Below are 13,237 nucleotides of genomic sequence, written 5' to 3'. Positions count from 1 at the left end.
AATAATAAAAACTTTGTATTTACACAGCAACCTGGCTCACACATAACACTAAGCCAATCCAAGGCTTAGCACAAATGTGTTTATTTATTTAATTTAATTTATATACCGCCCTAAGCCCAAGGGCTCTCTGGGCAGTGTACATACAATAAAGCAATCAAAATATATAAATAGAATAATACAATATAGCAATACATACATCAATAAAATAATGCAATTCTCAAAATTAAATAAATAACATTATTAAAAGAAAAGGAAAAAAACATTTAAATGAGTCATGATCAGAGAACTTCATACAGCCAGGTTTTTTATACTAGATATGCTCTGCTCCGGAGGTAAGACAGTCTCCTGTTTGCTCCTGGACAGAAGATCACAAGGGAGCTAAGCAACAGTTTGGCTTTGGATGTGGTCTGAACTTGGGCTCATGGTTTGTCTTGCTCCAGACAAATTACAAGTTGTAACGAAGGCTCATTTTTGGTTTGCAGCTCATGGCTGGTCTGGAGGAGACAGTCCGTCAGCCTGGGTTCTTATGATACGCTACTCCAAACTATGGCAGCAGGAGCAGGACTCCCGGTGTCTGCACGTTTGTCCTAAGCCATGGTTTGGCTTGGTGTTATGTGTAAACTGAACCGTAGTGCTTTAAAGTGTCCGAAAATGCTTGATGTGTATCCCTTTGCAAGAACTTTGTCAAGTAGGGTAATAGTATTACCATCCCCATATTACTGCCAGTGGGCTAAGTCTTAAAAAGAGCCCTGCTGGATCAGGCCAATAGCCCATCTAGTCCTCTATCCTGTTTCCTGTGTTGGCCAGCTGGATGCCTCTGGGAAGCCCCATCATTGGACACGAGGGCAATAGCCCTCTCCCACTATTGTTCCGGCAGTTGACATTCAGAGGCATAATGAATCATGCTTAAGGCCACCCAGTGAGGCCCTGTTTCATGTGGGGACTTCCAGGCTCATAGTTGGCTCTTATAATCATCACATGACACCGGACACCTTGTATGTGATAGAAAATTCCATGGGGATGGGTGTGTGTCTGTTAAGATTAAGGACAGGTGCATGTATATTGACAGGCCCAGAACATAGGCTTATTCACGACAGCTTGAGCTGCCACAGAGAGAACGCCCAGGAAGAGACAAGTGTGCAGGCACTGGAGTGATGTAAACCTTTCCTGTCACTGAGATTGATGTAGCCAATCACTGGAGGGGGGCTGCTGCACCTCTTGGCGCTCTGTAGCAGCTTCCCTCCCGCTGTCTTGTTCTAACAGGTGACTAATGGATGTTAAGCCTGTGACGACAGAAGCTTCAGAACCCCCCAAACTAACCCTCATCCTTGACTTACTCCTTCCCAAAGCCTGCTCTTCTTTTGAGCAAACGCAAATTAATAGTGTGTCAATAGCGATGAAGACGATCAGGAAAAGGTGTATTGTGATCGGTCAGGCTTCTTAATGCTAATAGCAGCTCTGTAACTGTCTCTCTCTTGCATGTTGACTTGAGCTTTGCTTAAGCAGCTGGCAAGTCAAGGTGGTGGGGGAAAGTGTGGAGAGAGGAGGTGAAGGGGAGGGTGGAAAGGTGATGTTTTATCCATTAGTACCTACCTATTGAGCAGCAGTAATCTACTTGGGTGACATCACAGCAAAGTCCTTCACTTCTGCATTGTCTGCATGGCCAGTTCGGCAGGGGTTGAAGTGCCGTTTTTCTTCTTTGCCCCCATGCTGGGAAGAAGGGCCGTATGTCAGTGGTGGAGCACCTGCCTTGAATGCAGAAGGTCCCAGGTTCTATACCCAGCATCTCCAGATAGGGCTGGATATGTCTCCTGTCTGAAACCCTGGAGAGCCACCACCAGTCAATGTAGCTAGGTGGACCATTGGGTCTGACTCATTGTAAGGCAAGTTCCTACGTTTCTAATATGTAAAGTAATATATTGGCTATTTGCTTGCCCTATGAAAGAGAATATGGAGGAGTCTTCCTGTGAAAAAGGTTTGCTGTCCCACTGTTTCTGCCGGGGAAGGCAGAAGCACCGTCCTATACCAAAGATGCGAAGGGCCCTCTATACATTGATGGACTGCAACTCCCACAATCCCTCATCACTGGCTGGGCCAGGTGGAAGACAGAGTCCAGCAACATCTGAAGGGCCACAAATTCCCCACTGTTGCTCCATAACTGTCCATGCTGTCTCTTCTAAACATCCCAGGGCAAGCAGCAACAACAACACTTTTTTTTTAAAAAAAAGATTTTATATATTGCTTTTCTATAAATATGTCCAAAGTGGGTAAGATGCTGCTGGAATGTCCAGGAGCAATTTAGCACCAGACTGCTGAAAAATCTGCTGCGGGTGGTGGTAGATTCCAACTTCAAGTACTGTCGCTCTCCAATATCTCATTCTCACTAGTGACAAAAGAAAAAGTCAAAATCCTTACCTTGAAGGCTGGCCAACATCAGCTCTACACATTCTGTGCAGAGGAGATGGCTGTTCTGCCTGGATATTGGTGAACATGTTGCTGAGCTCTGTGCTTAACCAGTCAGGATCTAGGGAAGGACTGGGGATGTTGCTGGGCTCCAGCTCCCATCAACCCCAGTCAGCATTGCCAATGGTCAGGGATGATAGGAGCAACATCTAGAGGGCCACAGGTTGCCCATCTCTTCTCTTCGGTAATATCTTAGGATAGCATAACTTAGCATGGGAATGGATACCATCGTTCTATGATGCACATGATGTTAGATCATGAGCTTATTTTATGATGACACAGATTCCATTGCATTCTTGCTGTCCTCTGCAGTTCTGTTCCCATCTATGGCTTCCTGGAAGACTACGTCTTTGTAATCCAAGGACTCTTTGACCTTTATGAGGCCTCGATGAACCCAAGCTGGTTGGAGTGGGCGGTGCAGCTGCAGCACAAGCAAGATGAGCTCTTCTGGGATCCAAAGGGGTTTGCCTATTTCTCCACTGAGGCTGCCGACCCTTCTTTGCTCCTGCGCATGAAGGATGGTATGTGCATCCCTTGGAGATGGGAGGGCCGGGCATCCAACCCCGGCTGAAGAAGATAGCCATAACAAAACCTCCTGGGTTTTTTAAAAAAATGTATTAATTTTTTAAATTTATAAATCACCTTCTATATGTGTGTCAAGGTGATTTACAGACATTACAAAAATAACTGAAAATCGTTTTTGGGGAAAATGCAAAATGAGCATGCAAAATGCAGAGACCTTTTCATTCAGCTGGCAAATCACTGTTTTGCTGATGTGGTAGTACCTGTACACGGGCTACAGCAGAGCTCTGCAACAAATGATTTCCTGTAGGAAGGAAAACTGAGTTGCAGCCAATGGGGAAGGCTTTTCTTCATAGGTAGAGCAAGCAAGCAGGGATCTCTGAGTTCTGTAGACAGACGCTGCAGGGGTTTGCCTGAGCCGGACTTTGAAACAAACTCCCAGGATTCTTGCAAGCCTTCCTTAAAGGAGAAGCAAGCTTTCAAGAACCCCGAACCCTTCTCTGGCTTCAATCAAGATCTATGCTGGAGAAGGCTTCCCTAACAACTACTATAGACATATGTATATACATGCAGAGATACTCAGCCGTCTGAGCTGTGTGTGTGCCAGTGTGTGCGTTTACCTAAGTGGCAGGCTTTTATCCTGCATTTAGATCACTGAGACTTAAGACTTAGTAAAATAAGAAAAGCTACTTTATTTATAGAAATACGTAGTAGATAGGAAAGGCATACCTAGTTCTAACTAACTAAGTTGGAGGCACAATGCCCAGACTTGGGTATTGCCCTCATGGCTCAGGAGAGAAAGCAAAGACAAAGATGTCTCCTCTCTCCACGGACGGCCGAAGAAGAAAAGGAAGGAGAGGCAGGTCAGCTTCCTTGAGCGTAACACTTTACAAGGGAAGGAAGGAAGTTAGGTAGAGAATAGCACAGGTAAAGGTAGGCATGCGTAGCCAGCTGGAGGACCCTAACTCTATCTTCCTTCCGGAATACAAACAAAAGAACCCAAACAAGAGTTGCTCTTGCCCCACTTCCAACAACCCCCCCCCAAATTCTCTGGCATCTCCCCAACGAAGCCTGTCCTTTACTTAGCTTCACAAGAGGGCAGGCAGTGATAGCAGTTGTGGCAAGGAGACAGTAGGAAGTATTTTCCTTGGCAGTGGCCCTTGGGAAACCTACAAGTCTCAAGTGCAGGGGTGGCCGATGCCCATTGGGACTGGTAGGGCAGAAGGCAGGGAGACCAACACTAGCTGGAGCCAGAACCGATGACAGGTAGAGCCAACGAAATCTAGTCTTGTCCCCATCCTCCTCTCTCCCAAGTTCTACAAGGGTCAACACTGAGTTGAAAGAGGAGGGAGCTGACAGGCAGGGCCACCCTCTGGATTGGTTGTAAGCAAGAAACCCAGCAAGATGGGAGCTGACTGAGGGCAGACTGAAGTTGGTGGGGCAGTGCCCCATATGCCCTCATGGACCAACTTCCACTGCTTGAGTGCCACAGCCCTTTCTGGGGCAAACAAAGGGAAAAACATCCTTCTCTCAGGAAGTGTTTTCCCCCTTTCCTTATCATCACTGCTGATATTGCTGCCTCCCTGCGCTTGAAACCAGGTAAAGCAAAGGGTGGAGATGGTGCTTTGGAGGAGAACCCAGGGGAGTCCACCACCATATCACTCTGTACTAAAACATGTCCAGTTCTATTAACAGAGAAGAGCCTTTCTGGAGCTGGAGCCCAGGTCCTGCAACCATTACAGGATATATTACACAAATCAGGGCATGTATGCGTTCATGCAGTTCAGCATGTAGTTGTTCTATAGCTTCTGAATCTGCCTCACTTTTAGAATTGTGTCTACAGCTGTCTGATGCAGAGGGAAGGCAGTGCAGAGACAAATATGCTGCCAGATGGTGCGTAAAACGGGGGGAGATCAGAGGGAGGAGTTCACAAGCTGCTAGTCCATCAATCTATTCCCTAGCTAAAATACAAATCTTCAGAATCATAAGAAAAGTGCTGTGGATCCAGTATTCTGTCCTTGAAGCAGCCAGCCAGATGCTTCTGGGAAGCCCACAAGCTGGACATTAAGGCACCAGCATTTGCCACTCTTGTGATTCCCAGGAACCATTATCCTTGTTGCGCTGCAGCCAACTCAGAAGGGACAGGAAGGGGGGAGGCATGAGTTTCAGGCGCCTCCGCAGCCAGAAGAAGCAGAGTTGGGGATTATTGTGTCTGAGCAGGATCGTGCGGGAGGGGGGCAGCCTGCTGTCCAGCCAGTTCCCACGAGTAACGCCCTTTCTGAGGAGCCGAGCGCACCGCCCCCAGTTGATGCAGAGGACTTGTGGGGGGAAGCTTCAGAGACAGTGCCAGCTCCTCCTTTACCAAGCAGTTCCCAGGAGGATTCCAGTGTGGCACCGCCCCCTGACCTCGAGCCCGTTACTCGGGAGCAGGTGTCTTCAGATGAGCCGTTGGATGCGCATCCCCTGTCTCCTTGTTCCCGTTGCCGTGAGAAACGGACAGGGCAAAGACAGGAATTACAAAGGAGTCAGAGATTATGTTCGAAAACATTTCCTATATAAGCCTGCCGCTCCCAGTGGCGGGGTCGTTGAGTCAACTTCCTTCACACGCTGCAGAGCATGTCTAGAGTATAGTTAGGGACTCTAGTGAGTTAGCGTAGGGTTTCCTATGAAGCGCAATGCCTTTGATGTATCCATTACTCTAATAAAACGAGATTTACTTGCACACACACTCCAGCCTCATTCTTTCGGCTCTGGACGGGACAGATTGACTCAACCACCATCCCTACTCGAACCTGTTCCCATGGCGGATGACATCGACCAGAACGGAGCAAGAGGGGGAGTACCTATCACCATGGAAGCTTTGTATGCCGAGATCCAGAACCTCCGAGTGACTACGCAAGCCGTACAAGCTGAGAACCAAAACCTCAGAGCCGCAACACAAGCCTTGCAAGTGGATAACCAGAATCTCCATGCCTTGGTTGCCCAAGTCCAGGCTGCGCCCCCTGGGGCGGCAGCCCCTGTGAAGTCTCCAGTGGGGCTCCCCGTGCGATACGGGGGCCAGAGTGAACAGTTTGCCACATTTCTAGCCCAATGTGAGTTGTACATTCAAGTGCGCAGAGCTGAGTTCCCAACTGATGACGCGAAGGTGGCGTTCATCATCAGTTTATTGGAAGGGGAAGCGGCAAAATGGGCCACCCTGTATTTGATTCGCAACGACCAGATATTGCGCCAGTTTGACGCCTTCAAGAATGCGATGGGGGACATGTTCTGAGACCCCCAGAGGAAGGAGACGGTTGCCTGCCAGTTAGGGACCCTGAGACAGGGAAGGGGGTCTGTAGGGCAATACATGAATGCTTTTCGTGTTTTGTCTCAGGAGACGGAGTACAATGACCCAGCCTTGATGTACTTCTACAGAAATGGACTGAGTCCAGAAGTGTTGGATGAACTGGCGCGCTCCACACACCCCGACTCACTGAGGGGTTTGATTCAACTGAGTTTACAGATAGACAGCCGCTTAGAAGGAAGAAAGTTGGAGCGAAGAATGGAGCCTTCACAGAGTCAGATTGCTGCTCTGCTGCCCCGTGCGTGCCCCGTGCCCAATCCTGGCATCCCTACTGTCTCGGGAGAGGAGCCCATGCAGATTGGGGGGGGCTAGACCGTGATTGACAGAGGAGGAGAGGGAAAGACGCCGGAGTGAAGGACTGTGTCTCTATTGCGGAAAGTCTGGACACCTCACCAGAAATTGTGCAGCCAAAACCGGAAGATCCCAGCCGCCGGAAAACTTCACATCCCAGCTCTAGTAGAGGCTAGAGAGTTGGGGGGTGCTACAGACACTGAGCCTCCGTTATGACCCCTTTCCTCCCAAGGGGCCCTTCTGTTGCCCATTTGCATCACCCTATCCTCAGGCGAGAGCTTCTCAGCCAAGGCTATGATCGACAGCGGAGCATCCTCTTGTTTCATAGACCGAGAGTTGACGCTACACCACGCTATTCCCACAAGAGAACTGAGTCAGCCGTTGGCAGTGGAAACTATAGATGGCCGGCCTCTGAAGTCTGGGGGGGGTGACTCGGGTGACTGAGGCTGTGGAAGTGAAGGTCCCTGGGCATCGGGAAGACCTGTCATTCTATGTGGCATCCTTGCCACGTTTCCCGGTGGTGTTGGGTATGCCTTGGCTGGTTAGGCACAACCTCACAATCTTTTGGGATGAAGGTGTGGTGGTTTTTACCTCCAAGTACTGCCATCAACATTGCCAGCCTGAAGAGGAGCCACAGGTGTTGGCAGGGGCGTCTCCCCCAAGGGAGATAACTTTGCCCACCAAGTATGGGAGTTTTCGGGACGTCTTCGATAAAAAGGAAGCGGAGCAACTCCCTCCTCACCGGCCCTATGATTGTGCCATTGATTTGGTGCCTGGGGCACGCATCCCCACCGGGCGGATCTACTCTCTATCTGAACCAGAGTTGGCAGCGTTAAGGGAGTTTCTGGACGCCAATTTGAAGAAAGGCTTCATTTGCCCTTCACAGTCCCCAGCTGGTGCACCCCTGCTGTTTGTGAAGAAACAAGGGGGGGAGCTCCGTCCCTGTAATGATTATCGAGCCCTAAACCAGCTCACTATCCCCAATAGTTACCCGCTGCTGCTCATTAGGGAAATGTTGGAGAGGTTGCGTTCCGCCAAAATTTTCACGAAACTGGACTTGAGAGGAGCTTACAACTTGGTGAGGATTAAGGCAGGTCATGAATGGAAGACTGCGTTTAAGACCCGTTACGGTCAGTTTGAGTATTTGGTGATGCCATACGGGTTGTCGGGAGCACCTGGAGTCTTCCAAAATTTTATGAATGACACCTTTTGGGACTTTGTGGACCGCTTTATGATAGTGTATTTGGATGATATCCTGATTTATTTGAATCCTCGCGAGGAACACGACTCGCATGTGCGTGCAGTGCTGCAGAAGTTATGGGAACACCGTCTTTACACGAAGCTGGAAAAGTGTGGGTTTGACCTAACCACGTTGGACTTTTTGGGGTATCGGATCTCTCCAGCAAGAGTAGAAATGGACCCAGAAAAAGTTTGTTGTGTACTCACGTGGCAACCCCCCAAGACCAAGAAGGATTTGCAACGCTTCTTGGGCTTTGCGAATTACTACCATCGTTTCATAGCCAACTACTCCCATCAGACCGCACCGCTCACGGATTGCCTGAAGGGCTCAGGACCTTTCCAATGGACAGAAGCTGCACAAGAGGCTTTCGAGAGCCTGAAGCGAAGGTTTGCTACCGAACCCATACTACAGCATGCCGACCCGGCGCTCCCTTTTGTGGTAGAGACGGATGCGTCGGACGTCGCGATCGGAGGGGTTCTTTTGCAACCGGCCCAGAAAGGGGGAGAACTGATGCCTTGTGCCTACTTTTCCAGAAAGTTAACTGACTCTGAACAAAACTACACTGTGTGGGAAAAGGAGCTATTAGCCATTAGAGATGCCTTTGAAGCCTGGAGACACCATCTGGAAGGGGCGCAGCATGAAATTGAGGTGCGCACAGACCATTGTAATCTAGAGAGTCTTCATATCGCCCGTAAACTCAATCAGAGGCAAGTGCACTGGGCTCAGTTCTTCGCACGGTTCCATTTCAAAATTCATTATATCTCCCAAGCACAGAATAAGCGGGCTGATGCCCTCTCAAGGAAGCCAGAATTTCTGAGAGATCCCACCCCAAGACCGTTACAGTACATAATCCCTCCCAAGCGGGGAGTAGTAGGGGCCTGCCAAGATTCTTGGGAAGCTGAAGTGCGTGAAGCGCAACAACAGGACCCTTTCGTGCAGGAGCAGCGGGTCGAAGAGGGTGCGTCACCCCAGGCAGAACAGAAGGACCTTATATGGAAGGATGGCATACTGCACCATCAGGAAGCTGTTTATGTGCCCCCCGGAGAACTGCGAGTGAGGGTACTACATCAGTGCCATGACGTCCCCACGGCAGGCCACTTTGGGGTTTTTAAGACCATTCAAGCTGTCACTCGGGAGTTCTGGTGGCCCAAGGTGAAGAAGGTCGTAGAGCATTACGTTCGCTCTTGCCCCACTTGCATGAGGGCTAAACATGCCACTGGGAAGACACCGGGGCTACTGGAACCCCTTCCTACTCCAGGAGGACCTTGGTGAATGATTACTATGGATTTTATAACAGACCTTCCACCTTCGCAGGGGAAAACCACAGTTTTGGTGGTCGTTGATGCCTTCTCGAAAATGGCTCACTTCATTCTGTGCGCAGGGCTCCCAAGCGCTCAAGACACTGCCAAGTTGTACGTGCAAAATGTGTATCGGCTGCATGGTCTGCCAGACAGCCTGGTTTCCAATCGGGGCACACAATTCACCTCGCGTTTTTGGCAAGTGTTGTGGAAGTTGCTGCAAAGTGAGGTGAGACTGTCGTCTGCCCATCATCCCCAAACGGGTGGGCAGTCTGAGAGGGTCAACGCAGTGTTACAACAATATTTACGTTGTTTTGTGGGGTATCAGCAGGACAACTGGATGTCCTACCTGCATTTAGCAGAATTTGCCTATAATAATGCTGTGCATTTGCAGACGCTCCTTTCTTCGCCAATTTTGGCTACCACCCCCGAGCCTTCCCTGCCCCAAAAGACAGTCTCTCAGTCCCAGCCGCTGAGGATTACTTGCAGGAACTTCACGCTATGCAACAGCTACTCCAAGAGCAACTAGAACAGGCCAAAGCGGATTACAAATGTGCAGCTGACCAGCATCGGAGAGAGGGGGACCTCATACAAGTGGGAGACCAGGTCTGGATCTCTACATGTTTCCTAGCTATGCCTGGCCGGTGTCATAAACTGCAGGATCGGCGTGCAGGGTCCTTTGAGGTGGAGGCTCAGATTAACCCCGTGGCTTACAGACTAAAATTGCCGCCCACCTTCAAGATGCACCCAGTCTTCCACAGGGCATTGTTGACCAAGGACGCTGCCCCCGACCCTCACCGTCCGTGAGTGGAGCCCGCACCGCCGTTGTTGGTAGAGGGGGAGGAGGAATACGAAGTAGAACAGATTTTGGACTCGCGAAAACACCGAGGGCATCTTCAGTACCTGATTTATTGGAAGGGGTACGATCCAACTGAACATTCCTGGGAAACAGAGGAGAATGTGCACGCTCCGACTTTGGTGAGAGAATTCCATGAGGCTTATCCAGAGAAATCTAGACCTCAGAGGTGGGAAGGGTTAAAGCATGGAGGGGGGGATGATGTTGCGCTGCAGCCAACTCAGAAGGGACAGGAAGGGGGGAGGCATGAGTTTCAGGCGCCTCCGCAGCCAGAAGAAGCAGAGTTGGGGATTGTTGTGTCTGAGCAGGATCGTGTGGGAGGGGGGCAGCCTGCTGTCCAGCCAGTTCCCACGAGTAACGCCCTTTCCGAGGAGCCGAGCGCACCGCCCCCAGTTGATGCAGAGGACTTGTGGAGGGAAGCTTCAGAGACAGTGCCAGCTCCTCCTTTACCAAGCAGTTCCCAGGAGGATTCCAGTGTGGCACCGCCCCCTGACCTCGAGCCCGTTACTCGGGAGCAGGTGTCTTCAGATGAGCCGTTGGATGCGCGTCCCCTGTCTCCTCGTTCCCATCGCCGCAAGAAATGGACAGGGCAAAGACAGGAATTACAAAGGAGTCAGAGATTATGTTCGAAAACATTTCCTATATAAGCCTGCCGCTCCCAGTGGCGGGGTCGTTGAGTCAACTTCCTTCACACGCTGCAGAGCATGTCTAGAGTATAGTTAGGGACTCTAGTGAGTTAGCGTAGGGTTTCCTATGAAGCGCAATGCCTTTGATGTATCCATTACTCTAATAAAACGAGATTTACTTGCACACACACTCCAGCCTCATTATTTCGGCTCTGGATGGGACAATCCTGGTGGTAATACAGCTTTCATGACTAATAGCCATATCCTTCCTGAATTTGCCTAATCCTGTTTTAAACCCATTCAGGTTGATGGCCACTACTACAAATGTCATAGTTCATGCACTGGGCAAAACCTTCTCTCTGTCCACTTTCTTCACACAATGCATAATTTTACACACCTCTATCATGTCCCCCATGCCCTTTTTCTAAATTAAAAAGCTCCAAATGTTGTAGCCTTTCCTCATAGGAGAGTTGCTCCAGCCCCTTGAGCAGTTTCATTTCCCTTTTCTGCACTTTTTGAGGTGCAGTTCTGGGTCACTGTTTTAAATATTTCTATGCTGCCTTTGAGGCTGAAGCCCCCAGAAGGCAGCTTGCATAGAAAAATAAATAAATAAAACTGGAGAAATCGTATTCTAATAAAGTACAATTGTTGAAAGCAGTAAGTTGGAAAAAGGGGTTGTGTGAATCCATCCTCTGCATGGAAAGAGTCCTTTTCACCTGTTTGAGATTGTCATTGTTAGGTGGTTGTGATAAATGGATTCCATTATATACCATGCAACATGCTTTCTTGATCACCACCTCAGTAGTCTGACCCTTTCTGATGGCTAAACTAGATGTGACAACAGTTGTGCATTAGCAACTCCATGAATAGCTTTTAAAAAATAAACTCTGGTTGTGTCCATCCAATCAAGATCAGAACTGCACTGGGGGGAAAGGGTTAAAACTATACACATGTACGCACACACCAGAGACCTTATCCAGGTGCCTGCAATGTACCATATAAAAGCTATTGCCATCATTGCTAATTGTGTTTACGGGTTGCATCTAGTTTGACTCCCACTCTTGGATTAACAAGGTCTATATAAGTAGTATCGGGACATATTGGTACCAATATGGGAATGCTGATGGGCCCTTTCACAGTGTTTCCAGTGCTAGTACTTTAAAAAGATAAAATGAGTTCCTGCATTTTGTAAAAGTCCATAGCCATCTCCTGAGACTAATGTGCAGAACCATGTCCAACGGCAATGTGTGCCTGATCCACAGTCCCACCTCATGTCCCACTTTCCAGCCTTCAGTGATAGAACGATGCTGGGTTTTCAAGCCTGGTATGTGGGTTGGCTGCAGAGATGTGCACCAGGCAAGCTACTCTACCTTTCTACCTATCTCTCTCTCTCACACACACAGAGGTCTTGTTGTTCATCATACTTGCCTTGACTTGTCAAAATGTAGTCTTTTTATGTTACACTAGCATGTTCACAATCTATAGGCTGTCAGTGTTCAGCACTGAGTGAGATGATCTTATTTGCAGTAAGCCAATGTATGTGTATATGGTTGGTGAGGATTGGAGGCTGGCTGTTGGCTTAGCTTCTCTGATGTCACAGATTGGGAAGGCATCCTGGGAGCAATTGACTGGCAATTAAGAGGGGCATGGGAGACTGTACAACTTGAATTCTACAGTCCAAAAGCTACTGTTGAAAGTAACAGTCCTGCCCTATTCAGTACTTCCCATTATGTTCAGAGGTATTTTCTCTCATTGCCCTGGACTGGGCACAGGATCACAGCCTTCATACTCTAGGCGCCATGGGCTTTTGCAAGAAAACTTGTAGGGTGCAAATCAACTTAGAGGTTTTGGAACCTCTAGCTAAAAAGTTGTTGCTCACAGACAGGCTGGGGATCCTTGCTTCTTATGGCCTGTGGATTTGCTAGGGGAAAGCTGTGCTCTCTAAGTGACTGACTGACTCTGCTGTTTCCCCGCTTTTAGATCAAGATGGTGCAGAGCCCAGCCCCAACTCTATTGCCGTCACTAACCTGCTGCGGGCTGCTAGTTATACTGGCCACAAGGAATGGGTGAAGAAAGCAGGGCAGATCCTGACTGCCTTCTCAGAGAGGTTACTGAAAATTCCTGCTGTTCTCCCCGAGATGGCCCGAGCCACTGCAGCCTTCCACCTGACCCTCAAGCAGGTATCCTTCGGGGCTGGAAAGGGCTGAGTACGCTTCCTTAATGTCAAGCACCTAGGGCAGGGGTGAGGAACCTGTGACTTCTCCTATCCCTGACCCAGAGAAACAGAACTGCTAGCAGCATGGGTGAAAAGTTGAGATCTAGAATGTTAAAGAAAGACTATAGAGGAGGATGGAAACTTCCATCTCAATGATACTGAGAGCCTTTGCTCCGTCCTCCTTACTGATACCCTGTTGGGATCAGCAAGGGTTTGCTTTAATTTTTATTTTATTTTTTACATTTTTATTTCATCTCTGGCCGTGGTATATCTTTGGTCCTTCCCTTTCTTTGTTTCAATCATCTATTATTCCTTCAGTGCGGGCTTCTCTGTTACAATAGTGCATGATGGCTTGTGACTCAATGCAAGGGTTTAGATCAGGT

The 13,237-nt window shown here is 48.9% G+C and overlaps 1 protein-coding gene across 4 annotated transcripts in view; it reads left to right on the top strand.

Moving 5' to 3' along the window:
* The window catches only part of SPATA20 (spermatogenesis associated 20), a 66,249-nt gene that overhangs the window by 28,825 nt on the left and 24,187 nt on the right, over positions 1-13,237 (top strand). For all 4 annotated transcript variants that reach the window (XM_061616026.1, XM_061616022.1, XM_061616025.1 and 1 more), the window contains 2 exons: positions 2,776-2,984; positions 12,620-12,819. In XM_061616026.1, coding sequence (XP_061472010.1) covers positions 2,776-2,984; positions 12,620-12,819 — 409 coding nt within the window. The remainder of the gene's footprint in view (positions 1-2,775; positions 2,985-12,619; positions 12,820-13,237) is intronic.

This window comes from Rhineura floridana, chromosome 3 (genome assembly GCF_030035675.1).
Source record: "Rhineura floridana isolate rRhiFlo1 chromosome 3, rRhiFlo1.hap2, whole genome shotgun sequence".
Lineage (NCBI taxonomy): Eukaryota > Metazoa > Chordata > Lepidosauria > Squamata > Rhineuridae > Rhineura > Rhineura floridana.
The sequence above is the reverse complement of the archived record's forward strand: the minus strand, read 5'-3'. Positions and strand labels throughout refer to the sequence as shown.